Below are 24,681 nucleotides of genomic sequence, written 5' to 3'. Positions count from 1 at the left end.
CTGGAGAAGAGCAGCTAGCAGCTCCTGAAGAATGAGAGTTTTGAACAAGATTTTTAACAATCTGATTTTAAAAAGAAACTTAACATACCACAGCAGCAGAAATGTCTGCTTATCATTTGCCTTCTTAGTGTGCATGGTGATGAATTTTGGCCATTTTGAACTAGAGCCTCGGACATTTACAAATCTTGTAAATATTTTCTTTAGTCATTAAACTGCAAAAAGATCTGCCTACAGATCTTTGTAGATCTCTGTTGTTATCCAAAGAATCCCCAAATGAGTAAAGTATTCGTTGACATTCATGTTCTAGCTGAATAATTTTTTTGTGAAAGTTGGTTTTTAATCTTGTAAAATGATACCATGTTACATGTCGTTTGATGTTTCCTCTTTAAGCGAAGTTGTAAAGTTTGTCACTACAGCTAATAAAAATATATGTGACTACAAAATAGAAAGTCCAGTAGAAGATGTTGGTAATCAGTGAATTTTTTAATTCCATGGTTTGTTACAAAGACTTACACAGTTGATGAGAATGTAAGGGTGATTGTCTGCGTGTGAAATAAGCACGCTTGCTGGGATGAAGGGTCTGCATCTGCAACCCATAGGATTTGAAGAGTGGGTGCATGCAGAGTTTACCAATAGACTTCACTGCTTCCTGGCTACTCTAAGTTGCAGAGCAAAGAGAACAGCTGCTTTGTGCTAGAAATTCCTGTTCTGTTTAAAGCGTTGGTTAATGTCCATTGGTGAGGCCTGCCCATTTATCTCAAATTATGGTAATTGCAGACAACTAATTCTTCCAGTCCTAGTATCGCATCAGTGTTTTTTGGAGTGCCAAATCATTTTGTTTCATAGCAAGGAAAGCCTACCCTTCAAGCCAATAAGTTTGGCTTGTGCTCTGTTTGTGAGGTAGTTACAGACTCATCATAAGTATGTGATGAAGACGCAGGGATGAACATGTCTTTTGAGAAGACCTTACGGGATCATGCTTACCCTTCTGTAAGAAATCAAACACTTAAAAATTTGCTTATCACTGAACAGCTGTTCTAGAATAGACAGTAAATTAATTCATTTGAAAGTTATTTCAATCTGTGATGCAGTGAAAAGGTGAGTTTTTAAAAATTTCATTACTGGTACTGTGACCAGTCTAGCTTGTGTCTAATTTCCTTATTAATGGAGAACTATAATAACTTTGTTGTTGGAAAACATTGTGCGATACTTGAGCGTGTCGGGGGATTGCATTGATGAACATGTTTGAGACTGTTTCTATTGTAGTGTAGAATGAATTGTTGCCATTTTTAAATGTGAAGGTGCTGATACCTTTTCTGTTGTCGATGATTGATAGATCGCCTCGAAATTCGTGCAGCTCGAATTCTTTTGGATAATGATCATTATGCTATGGAGAAGTTGAAGAAGAGAGTTTTGGAGTACTTAGCTGTCCGACAGCTTAAAAATAAGCTCAAGGGACCCATTCTTTGTTTTGTGGGGCCCCCAGGAGTTGGTAAAACTAGTGTTGGAAGATCAATTGCAAAGACCTTGGGTCGAGAGTTCCACAGAATTGCTTTAGGAGGAGTCTGTGATCAGTCTGATATTCGAGGCCACAGGTAACTGCTACTTCCTTTCGTAATTGCAATTATTTAATTTTTTTTTTTACAGAATGTATTATTTTCATTGTTTAGCTAATAAGAGAAATTTTGCTTATTTCAAACAGTGTTAGTTACTCATTGATATTTCTTGGTATTCAATGGCATTATGCAGGAGAGAGTTTTGGTAATGGTTATGAATGTTGGGAGTTGAGATACAGCCTTTATTCTTTCCTTCTGCTGCTGCCTTTTACTGTCATACAGGAAAATGGAATTTCACCGTCAGTCATTTTGGCACTTTGAATTAAAATTCACTAGAAAGTCTATTGTAAATTCATAAATCTTTGTGCTGATTTTTGTACATTTTAGGATGTAAAGATACAGTTATACGAAAAGCCTATGAATAGCTTGTAACCATGGTTGTTGCTAAAACAGGAGGATAAACTGGGTGATACTTAAAAGTTGCAAGAGGATAGCAAGTGAGCTACTTACTATCTCAAACTTGTTAGTGTGCTATTTTCCCATTTCAAAAAGTAGTTTATATAAGGACTCCCAAACTGGAAGATTTCTAAGGAGATTTTTTGAGTGACTTCCCTTAGGACCTTTTTTTCTTTTGCTCCTGCATCTCTTCCTGTATCATAACCTTTTCTTTATAATGGTCCATTTCCCATCCTGCAACTGGAAGCATAATGAATGTGTAAGGTAGAGAAGGGATTGCCACACACATCAGTACAGCTTTTCTGGTTCCATTAAACACACTTTATATTTATTGCATGCTGTGTAGGAAATGCGGAATAATGACTTTGTTAACATTCTAAAGAGCTGTAAAACTGTGTGGGGTTTTTCCTTTTTTTCAAGATGTGTTACTGAATAAAATACCTCCTTGCAACAGTAGGTAGAATGTTATGAATGAAAGCTATCGGTTATTTCTTTGATGCCACATAGCAGTTAATTTTGTCCAATGGCTATACCGCTACTTTGAAGCATCAAAATACATTGTTATTCTTTCTTCAGTTCCAGGTTATTCTGTAATTTCTTTTTTATTTCAAGGCACAGAAAGGACCTTGGTATTCTTATCACTTCCCTGTGTAATTTGAATGAAAACTTAAATGCCTTGATAAAGGTCCGTTTTTTGAGTATCAGACTTCTGACTCTGAAAGCTAGTGCGTGTGTAAATACATCAGAGTGGTGGAAGCTCACAGTCCTGAAAGGCACGTGAGATACTCACTGGGAAGTCTTGTGCTGAACATATGCATAAACTAAGAATCTGAAATACTGTGTTCTTCTAGGAACCTAGGATATAATATGTTCTGGTCTAAGAAGTGGTCAGTAATATGAGAGATGAAAAGGCAACATGACAGGGATGTTGTACTTAATATTAGCTTGAAAATCCAGAGTAATTTTGTAAACCTTTAGTTCAACACCCTTGGTAAAATGAGCAATATGTGTTTATTACTGTGCACATTCTTCTGTGGTGAGTTTGCAGGATTTTTGTTTTCCAGAGTGGTTAACACTTACCTAGAGTTTGTAGGTTGAAATGAGCGATCTGTAAGGTTTTTTTTTTTTGGTGTAGTTTTGGTCAACATCCCAACAGCTACTGGGGTTTTGTAGATACACCTGCTTTAACATGTTCTTTACTATGCAGCAGGACTCGATGCATGTGTGTTTGATCTAAACCTTTGTAATAGCTGGCCCTTTTACCCATTTACTTGCACGCTGATGGAGAAAGAAGTGAAACTCTGTTCTCTTTCACTGCATATTATTCCTGTAATTCATAAACTGTATTGTTAGTCACTGATCAGATTACTTAACGGCATAGATCCTAAAACCAGTTCATTATATGATTCCGCAACATGATGCCATTCGAGGCGAAACCACTAGAGGCTGTTAAATACTAACATGATAGACAGAAGTTACTTTTTATGGAGGGCAGAGCAGGACTGCAGCTTTGTAACAGGGAAACCACTCTGGAATTGACATGGCGAAGAAAGTAAAACTATTGTCAACTCTTACTCAATTGCCTGCAATTTGTACTGGTTTCCTTTTTGGTTTATTGTGTTTTGTTTGGCTTTCTATCTTGTGCTTAAACCTAGTAAGAGTAAAGACAGCTAGAGTTACGTGGTAATGAGTCTTTTAAAAACTTTTAAATGCAGATGTTTGTGGCTGCCACTGTAGTATTTTTGAGGGCATTACTAAACTATTAATGCAAGTTAGAAACTAACCATTATGTCATATGAAAAATTTACTTAAATTACTGAAGGGAAGCATTCGATAAGACAGTTTATTTTTTCATTAGCAAGGCCAATATGATCTAGAATTGGCAAGAGTATCATGTGGTTATTTTTCAACAAACAAGTGTATAGTTTAGAAACAAACTTTAGAGCAGTAAGTATTAGGAGTCCCTTGTTTCCAAGAGCTTTTGCAAGTTATTTTGTAGATAAAAATCAAAACCAACTGTTGCATACTGTTTTTCAAATTCTGCTTCATTTTTTTTCTTTCTGCTTTTCTGCTTCTTGGAATAAGACTTAACCAGATTAAAACTACAGCTTTCCCATAGACCCCTCTCTGTCATGACCTTTTGCGTGAATAAATCCTTAAGTTTATTGCCTGTCAAGTGAATCTATGTCATGCATCTGGTGTCGGTCATAGAGAGGAATTGCAGAGGTGGTTTAAAAGTGGGGGAGACATAGGTTGTTGTTCTCAGAGTTCTACTGTTTAGTTGGCTGATTTTCTAATATTAGATGATAGGGGCCATTCCTTTCTGCCTAAAATCTCCTTATTAGCCTTTAAGCCTTAAGTTAAAGATGCCATTAACATTTCACATTTCTGAAGAATGATACTATATGTGTCTACTAATATACTAAACTTTTTTTTTTTTTAACGTAAAATGTAGTAAATGTACTAGACTATTTCAAACGTGGTTCAGTTTCACTTGCAAGCAAGCAGTGCCTGAAATGGCATTAACTTTGGCCTCTTAGGCCTGCTGTAGGTGAAAGATGCAGAGTGGTGAGCTGAGTGAGCGCGATGAAGGCAGTGAGGCGGCGGGAGGGCGGGGCGCGGGGCTGGGGGGTGAGCGGCTCCCTGCGGGCTGGAATTAGGGCAGCCGGAAGTGCCTGGGTTTGGCCATTTCAGCGTCAGTCATGTGCCTGCAGCAGCGGTTTGTGAGGCCTCTTTTGATTGGGTGAAGAGTAGCAACTACTGTTCTGCAGTCCCAGAATGAAATCATCGTGTTGGTACAAAAACAGGAGTGCTTTTTTAGACATCCTCTGGCTGTTGTTTGCTTTTACCATTCACCTATACCCATTAAAGTTTGCTGTTTATGTTTGTTGTTAACTTGTATTTTAAAAAAAAAGAAATTAAAAAAAACTAAACCACCCTGAAAGACAACTTAGAACTTTTTCCAAGAAGCTCAGTGCATTTAAGATCTCCTCAGTATTGATACTTTGTTTTATACAGGAACTATATAATCTTCTCAGTTGCATGTGTGTGGTTTTCTGTTTTTAAAAAAGAAAGGTGCCGTTTATTTATAGTGGTGCTGATGAGATCACCGTGAAGCTCTTTTTTCTCTCTTTCACCTCCATGAGAAGCACTCTGTCGTATGTTACCTTTGCTTTTCAGTTTTTAGGAGTTTGGATGGTTTACTTCTGGCTTAGGCTTGTGCTGAAGACTTGTTCAGGTGTTTGTGTGTGAGGAAAGGTGTGATTCCTCACCAGTACAATTACGCTCGCAGCTCACGGCACAGGCCTTTTTGCACTAGAAGAAAGCAATCCTCCAGCAGCTTCACTTGTGGGAGGAATAGCTTTGTTATACAAGTACAAAGGATAGATTCATTCGTAAGCACGTGTGTGATGACAACCTCTGGTCTTGAAAAAATAATATCTGACCTTGTGCAACCAAGTTTAGAAATAGTTTCTTTGGTGGCATTAACTTCGTTACCTTTTCCTACCTCTGATGTTTGAAAACCACGGTAGTTAAAAATAATTTAAAACTTTTATTTTTAGAACAGTATGAAGAAAGTGAGTCGTGTTTTTATCAGGAATACAGTACAGCTTTAAAAATTCCTATTAATATACATTCCCAGTTTACACTAGGAGAGCCGACAAGGTTAGATTTCCCAGCTGTCTTTCTTGCATTTTCTAGGGCACATAGCTCCTAATGATGTGGTGACCAATTCTACTTGTGTGTTAAAGATACCTTTTCACTAATTTAAAAATAAATAAAATTATTACTAAGTTACAGACCTTCTATGGCATGAGCTCTTAAGGTTTGTTTTTTTTTCCCAGTTGTTACTATGCAAGTGATGTAACTAGGAAACTTGATCTGTACTTCCTGTTTTGAATGGAAAGCAGCTGACTCTTTCTAGGTTTAATGTATGGAGAGAAACAGCACATCAAAAAATGAGGAAAGCAACGTTATATCATAAAAAATGCTAATACAGAATATTGATTTTCCTTCTTTCAACCCTAGATAAAATAATGAAAATAAAGAGTAACTTCCCATTCAGTGGCTACTGTTCACAAACTGTTCTAGTATTCAGTTTCACAAATTACAAGGTAGAGGTTAATGTCCAAGCAGATAAATGGCCATATCCACTTATATAAAACCACTAGAATATATTAAAATTATATAAATATCTGTAGGGTCTGTCTTACCAAGGACTCTTTTTGTTGTGATGTGTTTCATAGTAACCACTTAAAAATTAAAACAGGCTACCTGCATTTATATTTTCAAAGTAAAATAACTACATTATTCTTCTTTGTCATCCCATATATGCCACTTGCATTAGCATTCTTTACTTGCCTTGGAGATTTTGAGTCTTTGATAGTGTTATAAAGTAGGTATTTGCCCATCTTTAATAAATGGAAATGCATCACAGATTTAGATTGGTACACATGGGAAGAGTGAATGGATATCTAGGTATTTGATATCCTAAAATTTATAGTCCTGGTTTCTACTTTGTGATACCTGACACATTACATAAACTTAAGCATGACATTTATATTGGAGTTAGTTATTTAGATTTATCATGTCTAGAGATTATCGAACATACACATGAGAAATAGACAGTACAAGAGAGGAAGAGTGAGAATAGTCAGTTGTCATGTAGTGAAAGGATGAGCAGAATATTTCTAGCCACTCTGTACTTTTCTCATCTGTTTTCCCTAATTCTGTGGAGACTGAATGTTTTGTCAAACGGTTCCATATTTCCAACAATAGTTGCTTTAATTTTGACTTTGGAATTTCTTGAAGAACTCGTGGGTTGTGTAGAAAACCATTTCATCCTATTCATAACAGTGTTTAAGTTTCTGTTTCAGTTGGGCTGCGGCTTCTCTTAATTTTTTTTTTTTTTGTACAGTAGCTCATGACACAAGGCTTACTTTGGACAGGGTACGTTTCAAAAAAAAAAATCTGTCACTGATAGAATGTTTTTCTTACTGCTTGCTTTAGAAGCCACTTAATTTTTATGTTCTTAAAATTGTATTTCTCCAAGGTATTGATCTCACTTGACTTGTCATAAGTTGTACTGTGTATATTTTCTTTTTTCTGATTTTTCTTCACCACAAATCTTGGTACGCTGTGCTTCAACCTACCTCGTGTATGGTTTATTTTAAAATGTTAAGAGACTTAATTGTGTACAACAGTTAAGTCTTACTGGGACATGGTATATCTCTGAGAATCTTCCACATGTGTAAATGTGTTATTAAAAATCCAAACCTACTTGAATTTAAAGTGACAGTGACTTGAAGTCTATATTTAGGGTTGTTTTAGGGGGAAAAAAAAATGTATTTCTATTAACAACAACAGCCTTTTTGCATCTCATGAAAGAAAAATATCTTCCTGGTTTGTTTTGGGTTTTTGTTGTTTGGTTTGGTTTTGTGTTTTTTTTTTTTTTTTTTTTGTTTTTTTTTGTTTTTTTTAAGTGCTTCTATTTAGAAAAAGTGGTGTGTGTTTGCATGGGTATAAACAGATTTATTATTCAGAAAACCTTTGGATACCTAACACTTATTATCCTTTGACCTGTGTTACTGCAATTGGATTGTGCAGGGAGATAAAGTGATTATTCACAGTGCTTTCCTTTGACTGAAGAAGCCCAGTTTACCTTAATTTAGTTTATAAACCAAAGCTGTTTCTTAACACTAGGTAGAACTTAGATATCTCAAGATGTTACAGAATTTAAAAGGATCCGATAAAACTTTGTGTCTATAAAACCAAACGTGCATTAAAAAAGTGTGATGTCTTTAAGTATGCACTTGAGAATCATGTACCAAGCAAGAAAGAAGACTATTTAATGTTTACCTAATTGTTATCCTATTGTTGGCATAAATAGAATATTAAAACCAGACAGACTGCATTGTCTCTGAAGCATATGAAATTTACTACTGCACTAAGCACCTCCTGTTAAAAACTCCTCAGAAGTAACAACAACAAAACCCCCACCAACAAACAACCAAGAAAACCACCCAAAGAAGCTCCCGGATTGCTACAGTGATTAATTTGGTTGCACTGGGAAATGATTGACTTCTGTGAGCTTCAGTTCTGCTCCGCTCTTGTAATTTTCTGATTGGATTTTATGGAGCCCTTTCATTCTTTTGGCAAGGTTGGCTGTGTGCAGATGGAGAATGAAGTGGCACGCCAGCATAATAGCTCCCCTGTGCAGAGTCTTGGTCTGTAATAAACGTTATATGGCGCGATGCTCACTGGAGGGGAAGCCGCTCCCTCGCTGCAGAGCAAGGCTGCAGGAGAGCAGTGAGGTGATAAGCTGTTGCCTGCTGGCTGCTCCAGCGGTTAGCACCTGTCACAAAGGCGGTAAGAGGCAAACGAATTTTGTTGCATTTCTGGCTATCTAGAAAAACTTTAAAACTTCTGTATTTCTCAGGTTTAGAACGAAATACTGTAACTGCAATTTGTTCCCTTGGTGGTTAAATATTACATGGAACTAACCCTGTTGCTGTATGGTTTGAGTTGGCTTTTTTTTTAATATTTAAAGTCTTCTCTTGTCTCTTTTGAAATTGCTCCCATGGCATTTTTGGTTTCATCTTTCTAAATGTCATCCTGTTTATTTTGGACTGTGTTAAAATAGATCATATGGCAAAGCAGGCCTCTTCTGCCTATCTGCTTTGTGAGGGTCATGAGATAGGTGCTGTAATTCAGCACTCCGTGGACTTGTTTAATCCTGAGCAACCAGCGTTTCATGCTATTAATTACAGTTTTGTATTTAGTTATGGGACAAGCAGAAAAAGCTGTGATAAATGTAGCAAATGTGGGTTATGTATGAATGTAAAGAGTAGTTGCTCTGTGCATTGTGAAAAAGAGGGTTTGCTACCTTTGCTGTATAAGCTTATACTCATAAATTTTTATGCTGTTGCACTGCTAGTTTTTTATTTCATGTTGAAATGACATAGCAAATGCAGTTTTGTGTATGAGTATTAATTAAAACATGCTGTATGTACAGGGGACATTGACAATTCAGCAGATTCGGAATTTTGCTCTCATTTGTAACATGCTGTGTGAACTCTGTTCTGATGACAAAACCCCAGTATTGTGATGAAAATGTTAATATTAATGACATTCCCAAATCTACTTCTGCTTGTTCATACAGTATAAGGATGCTTGTACAGAATTATGCAAAACGCCTGCAAGCCAGAAAGTTTGGATACACTTCAATGCAGATGTTTACCTTTCCAGACCAACAAGTGCACCATGGAACTGCAATTTTCATCTGCTGATATAATTGCTTATGTTAGTTCAGATGTGTATCCCAAAGACTTTTACAATACTGCTTATTCTTATATTCTCCTTGAGTTTTATTTTTGATGTTTCCATTCCTGTTAAACATGTCTGGCCCCTCTTTCCCCTTATTTCTCACAGGCGCACCTATGTTGGCAGTATGCCTGGCAGAATAATCAATGGACTGAAGACTGTTGGGGTTAACAATCCAGTATTCCTGTTAGATGAGGTGGATAAACTGGGGAAGAGCTTGCAGGGGGATCCTGCAGCAGCCTTGCTTGAGGTAAGAGATGTTAAATTGCAAGCGTTGTTTCATTTGTCATTAAAAGGAATTAATATACTGGACTGGGAAAGGAAGATTCGCTGGACAAAAGATAGCAAGGCGGTGTCAGCTTTTTCATTCATTGTATGATACACAATGTTATCTCACTACTAATCCTTCTTCCACTGAAGAATTCCACTGAAGAATTGCATATTGAATGGGTTTATTCTAGCAGTTTTCTGGAGAGATGGAGGAGCATCTCCTCAGGTGTGGCGAAGAGGCAAAGAGCACTGCCCTTCCTCAGCATACTAGTTACGAACGCTGTGTACATTTTCCTGTGCTTGCTCCGATGATGAGGAAAGGAGGGAATGAGGAAGGCAGTGGCACAGGGAGGCTGGGCTAGGCTGAAATGCTTGAGGTTGTCCAGAGCAGATGTAGCACTAGCACACTTAATGGCTTTGTTATTGGGCACATTTAGCATTTCCTTATACTGCTGGGTTCTTACACTGTCTACCTCTCTTTTATATTCTGTCTGCCTGTAGAGGCTACCATCCTGTCATTGTTTCAGCTGAACTGCTTCTGTGATTGTTCTTTACCTGTTTCTGTCAAAAGGAATTGGGTTAGTAAAAGATTTTATCCATATTTTTTGAGCTAGCCTGGCTCACTTTTACTGAAATGATTTAGGGTATAATCCTAGAAGCATCTCAGTTGTCAGACTTAAGGTGTAGTAACTTCTGTAGCTGGGTGGTTGTAGGTGGAGATTAAAATAGTTCTGGTAATATTTCCCTACAGAGTCATTCTAATGACTCTTTTTGACTGACGGTGTGTCAAACAGTGATTTGAATATGAAAAAATAAGCTCATGACATCTTAAGTAGTATCTGTATGCTCTGTGACTTTCTGCAAATGAAATATCAGTTGACATTCCATAAATGTCATTATTTTCTCTGTGCTAGATAGTGTAAAATTACTGTTTTGACAAGGCCAACTAGTTCTTTGAAAATCGGTGTATGAACAGGCTATGGTTTGAGAGCTCTGTTTTGACTTTGCATGTTAACATCAACTAGTAATAATTTGAATGTGCTAGAAAATGCCATGGCTTCAGTTTTTTAGCTTTTAAAAATTACATTTATGGTCCCTTACCTGTGTATTTCTCAAGTGTGTCATGCACATTTCTATAAGGCACATGAAATGCCTCTAAGTGCAAGGAAAACAAGTAGAGGAGTGTAACAAATGCTCAAATGCATTTTATTTGTACTTTTCACATGCAGGATTTTATTTACTCTTTGCTGTTAATGGTAATGAGCTCTGTTTTTGAGTTTGCTGATACTTATTCTGTTAGTTCTCTTCTAGATACTGAACTAAGGCAGCCTAAATCTAGTCAATGCATGGATAAAACGTACCTAAAAATCACATTTTGTTACCTAGCTGACATTTTCAGGTATTTTGTTCACTAGGCAGTCAAAATCAGTAATGATGCAATGATTTGTAGTCTTTGGAAAGATAATAACTTCTTTTGGAAGTGGTCCAACCATTAATCCAGATCTATACATAAATATTATTAATTTTATTCAGCCTTTGCTGTTTCTTTTGATTTATTTTCCACTCCATGTCTTGCAGTAGAGAATTAAGATTTCTGTCCTTCTTCTGTCAGATCAAGAGTGTGAGGGCAATTTTTTTTTTTTTGACATTATTTGTATTTGAATTTTTTATCTTTGTTGCTGCTTTGGGGTGGTTTTGGTTTCCATATTTTAAACCCACATTCTCAGTGATATTCAGCTCAGCTTCTGCCATGGATTATTCCAGTGGAAGCTCGTCAGGTTACCTTCCAACTGTCTGCTTGGGCTGCAGTCTTTATGTAAGTCATTGCTAATGGACCAGTAGGTGCATCTGGTGAAACAATTGCTCTATTAACTGTGTCTGGGCTGCTCCCATGTGAGGTCTATATATGTCTCTACTGCTGTCTAAACATCCTGGAACAGGTGCTTTACCTCTTCTAATGCAGAACTCATACCTGGACATAACTGCTTAATTTTGATCTGTTTTTTATGGTTTATACTGTTGGAAAGCCCATCTGTAATGAGCAAAGTTGACTATTATGTAGGACAACAAACAATAGTAAGTGGTCACCTAACTGGCATGTTTGTTTTTCAGAGGGCTGCTTCTTGTTTGGTAAGAGCCATCATTAAGTATTAAAGGGACATCCTTTTTTCCTTAATGTGTAGGTGTGTTAAATTCTTACTGACTGTTTACAGTGGGATATATTCAGGAAGAAAATTGCCATACCCTATCAGCTTGGAAGCAAATCTTGATGTTTTATAATTGCCAGATAAGTATTTAGTTCTAATACTTCTGCAGAGTTGTTGCTTAAGCCAAACAGAATGTCTTCCTATTTCCAGTTACTGTTCATCAACAAGGGAATGTTTTAGTCTAAATTTAGATGACCTCTGTCTAAAACAGAAGAAAACAGAAATGGATCCAAGTGCCTGATAGTGAGTATTTGTATGCAGGGAAATTAGACCAGGAGCATAGCCAGGCAATTAAATGTTCATGGAACTTATTGTGCTTTTTCTGGTAATAAAAAGCTGGTACAGAGACGGCTTTGTATCTGTGTGAGCTGTCAGCCATAAATTAACTAAGATATTTTGTTCACTGAATGTTCATTTTGTACTTCATATTTTTGTATTAGCTCAATATCTTTGAAAACTTTTGAGCGTGAACTTTAGCACAGATACCTATCTGAAGAACAGGTCTATTTGCTTTGGACAATCTGTTTTAGATGTATAGGTGTGATATTGTTTTCTGCCTTATTCTGAGAAATAGTTACTATGATAAAGATTTATTGGTCTAGAGAAACTCTAGCCCTTGTAGAAAATCTTAGATAATTAACAGTTTTTAGATACAATCAGAGTTAGCTTTGATTACAGTTTCCTTTACTTTTATTTGGATATTATTGTTTGCAAATTAGCACAGCTATATTTTGTATCTCTTTGTAAATGTCACCATCACCAGCTAAGCATTTAGTAGGATTTATAAGAATTTCTAATTGCAGACTAGAGAGAGAGAGAGACATAGACATGCCCGTAGATACATATTATAAATAACCAAAGTGTTCTGTCAAAATACATTGCTTTTCAACATCTTTGGAAGTAGCTGCAAATGCTTCAGCTGATAGACTGGAATTTTGTGGAGATACTGTGTTATCCAGGTCAAAAAAAAAAAAAACCCAAAACAACAGGATTTACTGTTTAAATCAAGTTTTTAAAAATTTGCAATATTAAACTTTCAATGGGAGACTAATATTCAGTATAGATCTCCTTCCACTGGAGACAGTTTGTCTGTGCTTGGGTACACTGCCTGTTGTTGTAGCACCCTGCGTTGTAGGACTAGTTGAGGTAAGAGTATCTATAGCTGAATTATGCATCAGTGTACTTGGCTAGTTAGGATACTGATGAAGGCAAATGCCTTCATCACTAAGTTATATCAGCTGCCTGTTGAAGAGGGTAAGAAAAGAAGGTTTTGGATAGCTTATAGCCAATGAACAACAGCATTCACCGAGTTCCAACCTGAGGTTTAGAATTTAGGCATATGCTTCAGCATGTTTTGAGATTTCACTATTAAGGGGAACATATAACTTGTATTTTATTACAGTCACAATACATTTGCAAATATTAGTCTTAAATCTGTGCAGTACTTCAAAATAAAATCAGAAATAGCTCTGTTTTTAAAAATGTTCTGCTGTGTTTCTGTCATTTTGTAAAAAAAAATTTCTCTAATTTGTTGTGATCATAAAACATTTCTGTTCTAAAGATTTTTAACTTTTCAAAGACTGAACAGAATTTAAGAGTAATGAAAATTCAGCATTGTTTCTTTCATGACCAGTTAAGAAGTGCTCAAATGCAATTGTTCAGAATTATCAACACTGTTCTTGGCCATAATTCAAGTTGCTAAGACAAGGGTTGAATTCATTTGGCTATAGGCAGATAAATTATTTTGACAGCCATGTGCAATTTCTCAGGAGATGCATAGGTCCTGTTATTTGTAACATGAGAATTATTAATTGATAATTCATCATTTTGGAAGATAAAGTGTACTATATAAGTAGTACTAAAAACAATAGGAAGAAAATACTGTTATCACCTGAACAAGCTCGAGAAGGAGGACCATGTGAACCTTGTGAGGTTCAACAAGGCCAAGTGCAAGGTCCTGCACTTGGGTCAGGGCAATCCCTGGTATCAGTACAGGCTGGGGAATGAAGAGTCTGAGGGCAGCTCTGTGAGGAAGGATTTGGGGGTACTGATGGATGAAAAGCTGGGCGTGAGGTGGCAGTGTGCCCTTGCAGCTGAGTAGGACAAATGTATCCTGGGCTGCATCAAAAGTAGCATGGCCAGGATGTTGAGGGAGGGGATTCTGCCCCTCGGCATAGCTCTGGTGAGACCCACCTGCAGTGCTGTGGCCAGCTCTGGTGTCCTCAGCACAAGAGAAAAATTAACCTGTTGGAGTGGGTCCAGAGGAGGCCACAGAAATTATCAGAGGGATGGAACCCCTTTGCCATGAGGAAAGGCTTGAAGGAGTTGGGGTTCCAGTTGTTGTTCAGCCTGAAGAAGAGAAGGCTCCAAGGAGATCTTATTGCGGCATTTCCGCACTTCAAGGGGGCCTGTAAGAAATAAGGGAGCAGGCTTTTTAGCAGGCCCTGCTGCAATAGGATGAGAGGTAATGGTTTTAAACTAAAAGAGGGGAGATTTAGACTAGATATAAGGTAAATATGTGTTGCACCACCACAGTGAGAGTGGTGAGACACTGGTAAAGATTGCTGTGATAGGTATTGGAAGCCCTCTCCCTGGAAACATTCTGCATCAGGTTGAACAGGGCTCTGAGCAACCTGCTCTAGTTGCAGATGTCCCTGCTCACTGCAGGGGGTTGGACTAGATGACCTTTAAAGGTCATCTAGTCCAACCTTTAAAGGTCATCTGCATCTTCTTTATGTTTCTATTTAAGCCATATTTTTACTTGTGCAGAAAAATTTTGAGGTTGATCAGACTGTGGGTTATTCTTCAGTCCTTTTGTACTTTTGTCTCCATTTAAAAAAAAAGAAAGGCAAAGGGCTCAACTAGGCTCAAGACTTGCATAGGATGTCATGGGCAATAAGAAGAGCTTCTGCTACTGTATTAGTATTAAAAGGCTGGACAGAATTTGATGAGTGGGACAGGTGATTTAGTGACAGCAGATAAGGTGGATATAATCTATGTTCTTTCCCTTGATCTTCACAGCGAGATCTTTCAGGTTGGTGTACTTTGAATAAGAAGAGCTACCAGCAGCAGCAGAGGACTGGAGTCAGGGATTACTTGAGAGATTTCTACTGCTACAAGTCCATGGGACCACGTAGGCTGCTTTTCCAAGGGTGCTGGTAGTCCTTGAAAGGCCACTCTCTACCATCTGTGAAAGGTCATAGAGATAGTTTACAGGAGGTACTTGATTAAAAAAACGCTAAAGCCATCTTTAGAAAAGGGTAAAAAGAACTAATGGGGAAACAACTTTGCATATGATGTGGAATGTATTTACAGAGTAATCCGAGTGAGGCAGGATATTGAGTGTCAGGCTTGAGTAATATTAATAATGTATTTTATGAATGTAAAGTCCAATTTAACAGGTTCACAGGGAATCTTATTTGCTTCAAATTAACCAACTGCATCAATTTTGTGTTCACTCTTGTTAAGGTCTTGGATCCAGAACAAAACCACAGCTTCACTGATCACTACTTAAATGTTGCCTTTGATCTGTCCCAAGTCCTTTTTATAGCTACGGCCAACACTACAGCTACTATCCCACCTGCTCTGCTGGACAGAATGGAAATTATTCAAGTTCCAGGTAACACTGCAGCATTTTCAGTAAGGTGGCTATAGCGACTCCTTAAACAGCACTGAGGTGTTTTTCCTGAAATGAAAAGCAGTTCCTTAAGATAAGCCTGCCAGGAATCTAGACAGAATGAGCAGAATCCTTGAAAGAGACTAGTTGGGATGCCTCCATGATGGCCTGTGTCATGAGAATGAAATTTAGCATTGCATTTAAGAAAATTCAGTTCCAGGTATATGAAGGTACATTGATACCTCCTGTAACAATATTTTTCACTGATGGATGTGTTTGTAGTCTGACTGACTGTTGGCTAATGCATCTTTTTTACGATTCCAATGAGGAAAGGGGTCTTCAAAAAACTAAAATTCTATTCTGTCATGTTCATATGAAGTTATGAATAACCACATAGTATCATACCAACAGCCTTTGAAATTCTAGCTGGGATCTTTTTTTAATTCAATCAGGTACAATTATAAATGTTAAGAAATTTGATTATATTGTAGTACGTAAGCAAAAAGTTTAATAAGCATATGCTTTTCCTTTTGAAGGTTATACACAAGAAGAAAAAATTGAAATTGCACATAGACACTTGATTCCTAAACAGCTTGAACAACATGGCCTGACTCCACAGCAAATACAGATTCCCCAAGTAACCACACTGGATATAATTACCAGGTAAATCTGTTATTCATTGTCTTAAGTTAAATAACTTCTTTTTCTGGTAACTTGTAAATCATTTATGAAGTGATAACACAAAATGTTTCTTAAGATCTATTGTCCTTAATAGCTTCAGAAGTTTAACAGTTGGTAATTTAGGGAATTGCTCTTTCCTCAGCTCTGTCTGGCTCTGCTATCTAAACCAAATCATCCTTCGTTCTCTAGAGAATTCCTTGCTCTGGCTCTCAGAGTGTGGCTCACAATCAGTTGTGTTGACTCAGTGGGCAAGGCACTATGAGTAAACAGAAACACTTGAAGTGCTGCAGTGTTCAGTGTGTGAAGCCATGATGTTGGCAGCAGACAACCTTTATTTTAAAGAATTGAGCTTTCTTTCTGTCATTTTCATAGAAAAAAAAATGTAAATTACCATTTTATTTCTTGTGACTTGGTATGCTACATTTGTCTAAAAAATTCAATTAGGTTAAAAAAATAAAATGTGGTTTTTCTAAATAGCTTGTATTAATTACAACTCCTTTTTTTGTTGGACATGAGAGCAGTATATTGATCAGAACATCATTTGGACTTGAAACTAGCTCATTTCAAATGGAAAAAGTGTATCAGTATTAAATGAAATAAAGTATTTTATGACGAAGGATGGCATTTTGGCATTTAGTGAATGTTATTATCTGGTGTTCCTTTTAATCACAGACTAAAGCACTCTTACAGTCAGTTCCTCAACTTTCAGTAAACCATATTTTGAGTTTGAAAATAGTTCTTCCTTAAATTTTTTTTATGTGTCTGAGAAGAGCTCAGTGCTATTGGAACAGTGGTTAGCATTTCACCAGTTTGATACCAGGTGTTAGTCGTGTCTTCTTCCCACACAGTAGTTTGTTTTGCTTTACAATTTTATCAGAAACCCACAATTATTTTGATAAAAGCATGACATATTTCTCCTGTTTATCAGAGTAACCCACAGTCTCACTGCCTTACACGTCTCATTTTATTTGGGTGTATTTTAAAAAGGCGTGTTTTTCATTCAAAAGAAATCTGCCTTGCAAAGAGCATCCAGCAGTAAAGCAGTTGCCTCTGCCCCAGGTACACGAGGGAGGCGGGGGTCCGCTCGCTGGACCGGAGGCTGGGGGCCATCTGCAGAGCTGTGGCAGTGAAAGTGGCAGAGGGACAGCACAAAGAAACAAAGCCAGACCGTGCTGAACTGGGTGAGGGAGAAGGTGTGTATCTTTTGCATGTTTTATTAAAAAGGAAACTTCTAATGTAGCCCCTAGGAAGCTGATTTTTCTTCCTTTTTTGTGCTTCTTTAAGGGCTCTGTTTTTAAAAGCTTTGCACGTTGGCATTCTTTTTATGCATTGTTCAAGTGCTAAATTGTGGCCTGGGCCATAAGCAAAGTAATTTCTGCCTGGCAGGTCAGTAACTGAGAAGTACAATGGATCTCTTTCGTATCTTAGGTTTGCAGTTATGCTTTGTGCATGTTTTTATGTCTTCCTACACTTTTTTTATGCAAATCTTTCACTCTTCTTTCTCTAATAAAATACTAAGCATGGCTTTAATTATTGTGTTGAAAGAGATTCTTTAACTGTGCTGTGCATGCTCTAGCAGCTCAGAACTCAATCTGGTTATTTTGTTTTACTCTTAAAATAAATGTCTGCTTGAAGAGCTTTGAAATTAGAAAGATTTAAGGGCTCTTTTTATGTGGCTTTTAAGACTGCACTTATTCCAAGTCTCTTGGAGCTTTAGTAATTTACCAACTTCAGTAAGTCTGTTGAAAAGTTTTACCTGGAGTACAAATTTTTGTAATTTGTCTCTGGAAATAGGTCCTTCAACTTTACCTTGCTTTTTTTTTCCTAACTTCACGTTTCCCTTCTGAAAATGAAATCTTCTTTTAACTTGTTGAGTTTGCTAAGATCATCATAATGTCTATGGGAACTGCAATATAAAAAAATTTTGCTTGATCTGTAAATCAATGCTTGTTTAAATGGATCAGCTTAGTTTTTTCTGAATTATTTGGCTTCAAGAATGTGAACTCTCACACTAGCAGTGGCTGTGCATGCATGAATGACTGTAGTTTAAATTGTCCCGTTTACATTAAAAGGAAGAGCTTTTAAGACATATTTACTAATGCTTTCTATTTATACTCTGTACATCTTGTCTGTTTGCTCTGTGCTGGATGTTCTGAAGTCAAACATTGAGTTTGTTGATACTTCTGTGATACTTGAACTTGCTCTTGAAGCAGAACACTGAGCTTTTGGGCTGTGGTGGCCAGGCTTACCAGCATCAAGCAATATAAGGGGGTTTTGATACTGTCACTTTTTTTATAGTAATTTTGATAAGTCATAAAGTATTTCTTTGCACAGAATGGTAGCTCTGTCCAAATGTGCTTAAAAGGTCTAATGTGATTGTTGAATAAAAAAAATGTCATTCTGCTCTTCAGGCCATCTGATAAAATAAACTAAAAGTGAGTTCAGAGCACAACTCCTAAACCTATAAGAAGAAACATATTACTATTAAAGCAAAGAACCAAAAGGAACTGTATTAGACATCTCAATCTAGTGACAGAGGTATTTACAATGTTAAAATTAGCACTGTACTTGCAGCTTAGGTATTTACACTGTTAAAATTATATGCTGTTAAAATTAGCACTGGACTTGTAATTTACCAAAGCTAAGTGAAAACAGCAAGCTAAGTTCTTCCAAAAGGGGCAAAATGGTTGACATACAGTTTGGAGTAAACCCAGAAGAACTGAGCTGTGAAGAGTTGCCTTTGCACTTCTGGAATTGAAACTGTCTTTAAGAAAAATCTGTGTTAATGAAAGGGAATCCAAGGAACAGGTGGTTCTATAGTTAAACTCTGGTATTGCAAAGACGTGTAGAATGGTGGAGTCTGCAAAATGTGTTTTATTTTGTACTAATAACATGCTTATATCCTGCTGTATTTTTAGCAGTATTTGCCACTTGTTTGGAGTTTATGGGAGTAGGACACTTTCTTAAAATATTATTTAGTTTTCATTCAGTCTGTTGGAAACAACCGAGTATTTGAGAAAAAACTCAGAAATATTCCCAAATACTTGCAAGTTGATGTAAATAATGGGAATTGTAGCCTAAATTAATTTCTTTGGAATTTTTTTCCCTGTTGATTAGTGGATATTTGTGTAGTTCTGCATAGCGATAATGAGGGGTTTTTTTCATATAATGAATGTCTCTGGAAGAATAGTTAATCAAGTTGTCTCTTAATAGTTTCATTTAGAATTATTTCTTGATCATTTTTTCTTTATTTTGTATAAAAAGACTGTAATTCATTTTTGCTTTACACATTCCTCAGTTACTGATGTGGGATTGAGAGTCTACAGTTAGAGAATTTATATGTCATGAGTTGTGAATATGAGAGAGCAAGCTGCAGCCTTGCCTTGTAGGTTTTAACTTGCTAAAACATAATTTGTATATGATTTGTAACATATCAGAAAAGTTAGATGGTGCCTGTTTTGTTTAGCTGATTTGTCAGCTATGTGCCCTCTGTCTTGTGGGTTTGTAATGAAAATTGAAAGATATTAGATGGTAGAACTGCAAAATTTCCATCATCATATTGATTAAATGAGATTAACTCAAAGTGAAGCATCTGTTTTCAAGGCTTTGTAAACTTCAGGCTTTTGAAGCTGTTTGATAGTAGGCTCTGAAAATGGAGGATACCTGCCACAGCAGAACTGATGCTGGGAGATGTGCTGTCAAGCTGTGTTTAGCACTTTCCAAAAACGCGTGACTGAAGCACACTGGCAGCATTGTGTTGCCTTCCACGCTTTGACTTCTGAGCTTTATGGTGAAGTTGATTAGTGGAGGAGTCTGAGTCTGTGTTGGTTGTTGAATTTGTACAGTGAACTTCAGCAAAAGCAAATAGAGTAATTTTTCAGACCTCTCCAGGAAGTCATCCTTGTGTACAGTCACACTATCTGATGTTTTACTGAAACACTATCTGAGATTTGTGAAACATTCATCTAATCTTTAACACTAGAAGTTGTTACAGGAGCCACAAAAATACGTGAAAAGCACCTTCCTATTTTAGTGCAACAACCTTGAGAATATGATGCAGCAGCTGTGTGCTACAACAGTAAAAACCCAGAGTGAAAAATGGTTTATCTAATTCAGACTTGAGACGAGGTTTAGGGCAAGTAATAATCAATAACTAAAAGCAATTAAATGAGTATTATATCTATGTTGAAACCCTGGCTTTGAAAGTACTTAAATTACAACCCAGCAATGTGATGAGAGTTTGTTCTACTCTTTGTGGGTTAACCAGTCTTTGTGGTCTTTGAGATTAAATGCAAGTTTGACTAAAGTGGTTAACATGAGCTGAAGCATGTAGTCTCTGCTCTCCCTCCTTCAACTTGGTAACATGTTTTATTCACAAAACATTATTATACATAGCAGGGCGGAGGGGTTTTTCTTGGTTTTAGTATGTATAAAGGCCTTAATAAAGCTGGACTGACATTGCTGCTCTTGCAAAAAGTGACCTGTTCGATGTTCTGGCTGAAGCTGGGCACTCCCAGCAGCACGGGGTCACCCATAGCACTGGGAAGTGACTTGATGAGATCTGATGGGTGTGAATCCCGCAGCGGTGTGAGTGCAGGCACCCGGCTTTGAGCTCAGCTGTGCCCGTGTTGGGATACTTACCAGCTCTGCAGGCTGGAATAGGTGCCTCTTTCTAAAAATTGCTTGGCATGTCTTTTCTGGTTTTAGGTCAAAGAAGCATAAATGATATGAAATGATGGGTTTATATACAAACTATGTTTTTACTGTGTTAATTTATCTAAATATTCTTGCATGAAAAACTCAAATTCAAGTGTTTTAAGTGCATGTTGTTATTCTAGATCAGAACTGATGGAATATAATTATTTTGTGAAAAGAGGCATTTTTTTATCCTCTGGGGAAAAATGCACGTAGCAATAAATTTGAGAAGTAAGTGTTAATAGGATTGGGGTCCCAGGAAGGTGTTCCTTTCCAAAAGAAAATCCTTTAAAAGTAATACTTCCTGCATATGTTGTGCATAACATTTACGTTGCACAATGGAAAGTCGCTTTTAAGGTATAGTTTCATGTTATGCCTGGCTTTGATTGTGGGCTCTTGTCAACAACGGCTATCCGTTCATCTCCAAACTACTGAAACATGTAATTTTGTGGAGTCTGTAAGTTTTTAGTTAATTTGGAGGGGCTAAAAGAAGTCTGAGTCTATCTGTCATGTGCTGAAGCATCTGCTGGTCAGTCAGCTGAGAAGAAAGACGACACTATTTTCCCTTTAATTGCCCACAAACCTGAACCCTTTTTTTTCACGTTTATGTTCTTTCTTATACCTCTTCATACCAGTTCAGCAAATCAGAATATGGTATGTTAAAAGCTGTTTAAAAAATCTTGGTTTCTATTTCCTTCTTCTGTCTTGGCCAGTAAGTATGGCTGGAAATCTCTGGGGTTAGGACTTACATATTACAAATGCTTAATTATATTTTATGAGGAGCTGAGAAATTGCTACATGTTGAGCAAGTTTTAGGCTCTTCCATTCGTGATTTCCATTATATCTCTAGAAGAAAGTAGCAGTCTTAAATTCTTAAATCTTTGTCTATGTTGCATGGAATCCCTTTTTAAATTAAATACTGAATTATATGTAGCAGTTCATAGTCAGTATGTCTTTTAAGGAGTCCATTTTCTTACAAATCCAGTATTTACATGCAAGGATTTGCTTTGGAAACTTGCCAAGGAAGATTCCAGAGGAACATTGTTGTGATCTTTGCTGCAAAGCTGCAGACTTTGCTCTGAAAATTTTATTAATATAATCTTTTGTTGGTTGGTTTTTCTGGGTTTGTTTGTGTTCTTGAGAGGAGTTTTTGTTGTTCCTTTTGGGTGGTTTTTTTTTTAGTTTTTTCCAATTTTTAAATGTTAAAAGAGCTCAGTACCATGCTTCTTTTCTTGAAGCAGTAATGTAATAGTAGATCAGCAAGTGGGTCCTCCAGTGTAATATGGAGCTCTGAAAAAGGCACCTCTTTAACTTTTTAGCTTATTTCTCCAACTTAACTCAAAAAGTAAGATGATTAGGCTGTTCTGTTTCTGGGAACTTGAACTTAACTGTTTTGTAGATAAATCTGTAATTTAAATTGTACTATAGTTTATTCATCTGGGATAGGGAGGGAGCATGTATTCATCATCATTGATGGAAATGTTAATTACTTGCATCCTTATAGGTTTTTCCCATTCAGAACTTCTATAAAGGTGACAAAGGAAGATGTTTTTTCCTTCAAAGAAAAAGTTAGTGTTTGTAATTATAATTTGGAACATCTCTGGTATGTTTTTATAGAAAATTGGATTATGTCAGAACTTAGGTTAATATTTTTGAAAAATGTCTGGAGTTTGTTATTGTTACAAATTGTAAAATGGCATCTACTAATTAAATTATATACACTCAAAGAAAGCATTTCTGATTCTTTTAATAGGGCAAGTGGCCTCAAAAATTACCTACAGATTTGTTTATGCAAAGTCTGTCTTCTTCAGCTGTATATGTAGAAATAAGTGAAAGAAAAGTGAGCACAAATGGAAACTTCTGTTTGTTAGGTGGAAAAATCTTGATATAGAACAAAAGCTGTTGTTTTTAAACTGTTTTGTTTTAAAATATGATTTGTCATATCAAATTACTCAAGTTTTGAAGAACTGTAGTGTTCAAATTGCAGTCTGAGTTGCAAGAATAGCATGCAGGGTTATGTTTCTGAGGCTTGCTAATATTTATGTATTTGAATTTATTATGTACAGAAACTGTAGCTCAACAAAGATATGGAGACATGCTGGAACAACAGGAGAGCCACATGACTAAGGCAGTGTTTACAGGAAAGGAATGAGGTTTATGCAGGGAGAAATAAGTTGTACAATGGAAAGATTAGTGCCTGTTGGATAACTATTAGATTTGAACCCTGAATGAAAGTTCAGTTGGTGCTATTATGGTAATAGTGATGTAGAATGTTTTCCTTGATACTGCATGAAGGCATTAGTGAGAATTGCACTGGGACCAAATTAACTGTAAAAAGCCTTTATGTATCAGGGTTAAGGAAAGGATAGTCATTCTCTCTTCATCCGCTCTAAAAACTACTTTGGCAGTGCAGAACAACTCTTAATGTTATATTAAATAGATGAGATAATGATTTGTGTTTTTCTATAATTGTTTAAATTCCTGGATCTTCAATGTATTGGGCATGTGTTAGTGTGCAGGGGAAGACAGTTACTTCCTTGCTAGTAAAAATGAATTCGAAGAAAGGAAGCCACTGGGGGTGAGTTCCCAAAATGTGGTACAAAGAATTATCTTCACTATTTGATACGTGTACAGTGTTTTTCTTAATGACAACCTCAAGTCAGGGAGGCATGGCCATAAAACTGCGACAGAACCTTAGAAACCTCTGGATTGTTCAAGTATTTTTCATTTCTCTGATACCTTTCACTAAAATACTGCTTAGGGCTCTTGAGAAAATGGTAATGAGCCTTTTGCATCTGGATCAAATTCTGTGGGGAAGTGACTTCCTGCTTATATTCTCCTTCTGTATACAGTTGCCTAAGTAAATGTGCAGTGTAAGCCTACTACAAATGATGTGTAAGTTCTTGAGCTTATTCATGCAAATAATAGGCTGGTTTAAAACCATTTTGAAGCTTTGATATTCGTATGATCCCCATTACAGTTGACTTCTGCATAGAAAATATATTTGTAGAGAACACAGAAATTTTAATACTATAAATGGAGGAAGGAAAGAGCACAGTTTTGAATCCATAGCTATTGCATTGTGTGGTCCCTTCTTAATCATGCTTGATTATATTGTATTCAAAAGTGTCAGGCTAATTTATATCTGAAGAGTTTCTATCTAAAGAGTATATTTGTCAGTGCTCTAGACTAACATCTTTGCTGAACAGTAAGGATGTGTTTAGGCTTAATAATTAAATTTTATGCTGTGTTATCTTTAACTTGACAAGATTTTTGTGAAAGATGGTTCAAGCATGCTTTCATGAGCTTTCTTAGTATTTTTTTGAATATTTATTTTTCTCTGTCATCAATTTTTAATTCCTGTGTCAAGAAAGACCGCTAAAAATCCTAAATTAGATTTTCTTCTCTTAGATTGCAAAGAGCATGTCACAGAAGATGCAAAAACAGAAACCATCAATGACACAGCTGACCTGGCTTTGCCACCTGAAATGCCGATTTTAATTGATTTCCATGCTTTAAAAGACATCCTGGGGCCACCCATGTATGAAATGGAGGTAACATCCCTATTTGTTTCTGACTGCTGTTCCTGCCTGGTTTGACTTGTTATCTATTTGATTGCTGTTTAATTTACCCAGTATCAACTTCTTTTAAAGTGTATTAATAACACAATTGTGTTTCTTTGTGTTCCACCGAGTGATTTTTTACCTAAAGAAAGTGTAGTTTGGTTTGGTTTTAGTTCAGGGTACATAAATAACATAATGAGGTGACTTTCTGTTAGCAAAGTTCCCTGCAGGAGCGCTTAAGAATGTGGTGATGTTTTTTCAGTTTATAACAACTTTTTTTTTATCTGGGGGATGTTTGGTGGACTTGGGAAGAA

At 36.7% G+C, this 24,681-nt stretch overlaps 1 protein-coding gene across 1 annotated transcript in view; it reads left to right on the top strand.

Moving 5' to 3' along the window:
• The window catches only part of LONP2 (lon peptidase 2, peroxisomal), a gene marked incomplete at its 3' end in the record, with an annotated part of 30,237 nt that extends 5,879 nt beyond the window's left edge, over window positions 1-24,358 (top strand). The window contains 6 exon segments of the mRNA XM_008936127.1: window positions 1,337-1,595; window positions 9,444-9,585; window positions 15,281-15,431; window positions 15,965-16,091; window positions 17,169-17,302; window positions 24,216-24,358. Of these exon segments, the coding sequence (XP_008934375.1) occupies window positions 1,337-1,595; window positions 9,444-9,585; window positions 15,281-15,431; window positions 15,965-16,091; window positions 17,169-17,302; window positions 24,216-24,358 (956 nt within the window).
• Window positions 24,359-24,681: the final 323 nt, after the last annotated feature.

The sequence above is a fragment of the Merops nubicus genome, unplaced genomic scaffold (genome assembly GCF_000691845.1).
Source record: "Merops nubicus isolate BGI_N331 unplaced genomic scaffold, ASM69184v1 scaffold11552, whole genome shotgun sequence".
Classification (NCBI taxonomy): domain Eukaryota; kingdom Metazoa; phylum Chordata; class Aves; order Coraciiformes; family Meropidae; genus Merops; species Merops nubicus.
The sequence above is the reverse complement of the archived record's forward strand: the minus strand, read 5'-3'. Positions and strand labels throughout refer to the sequence as shown.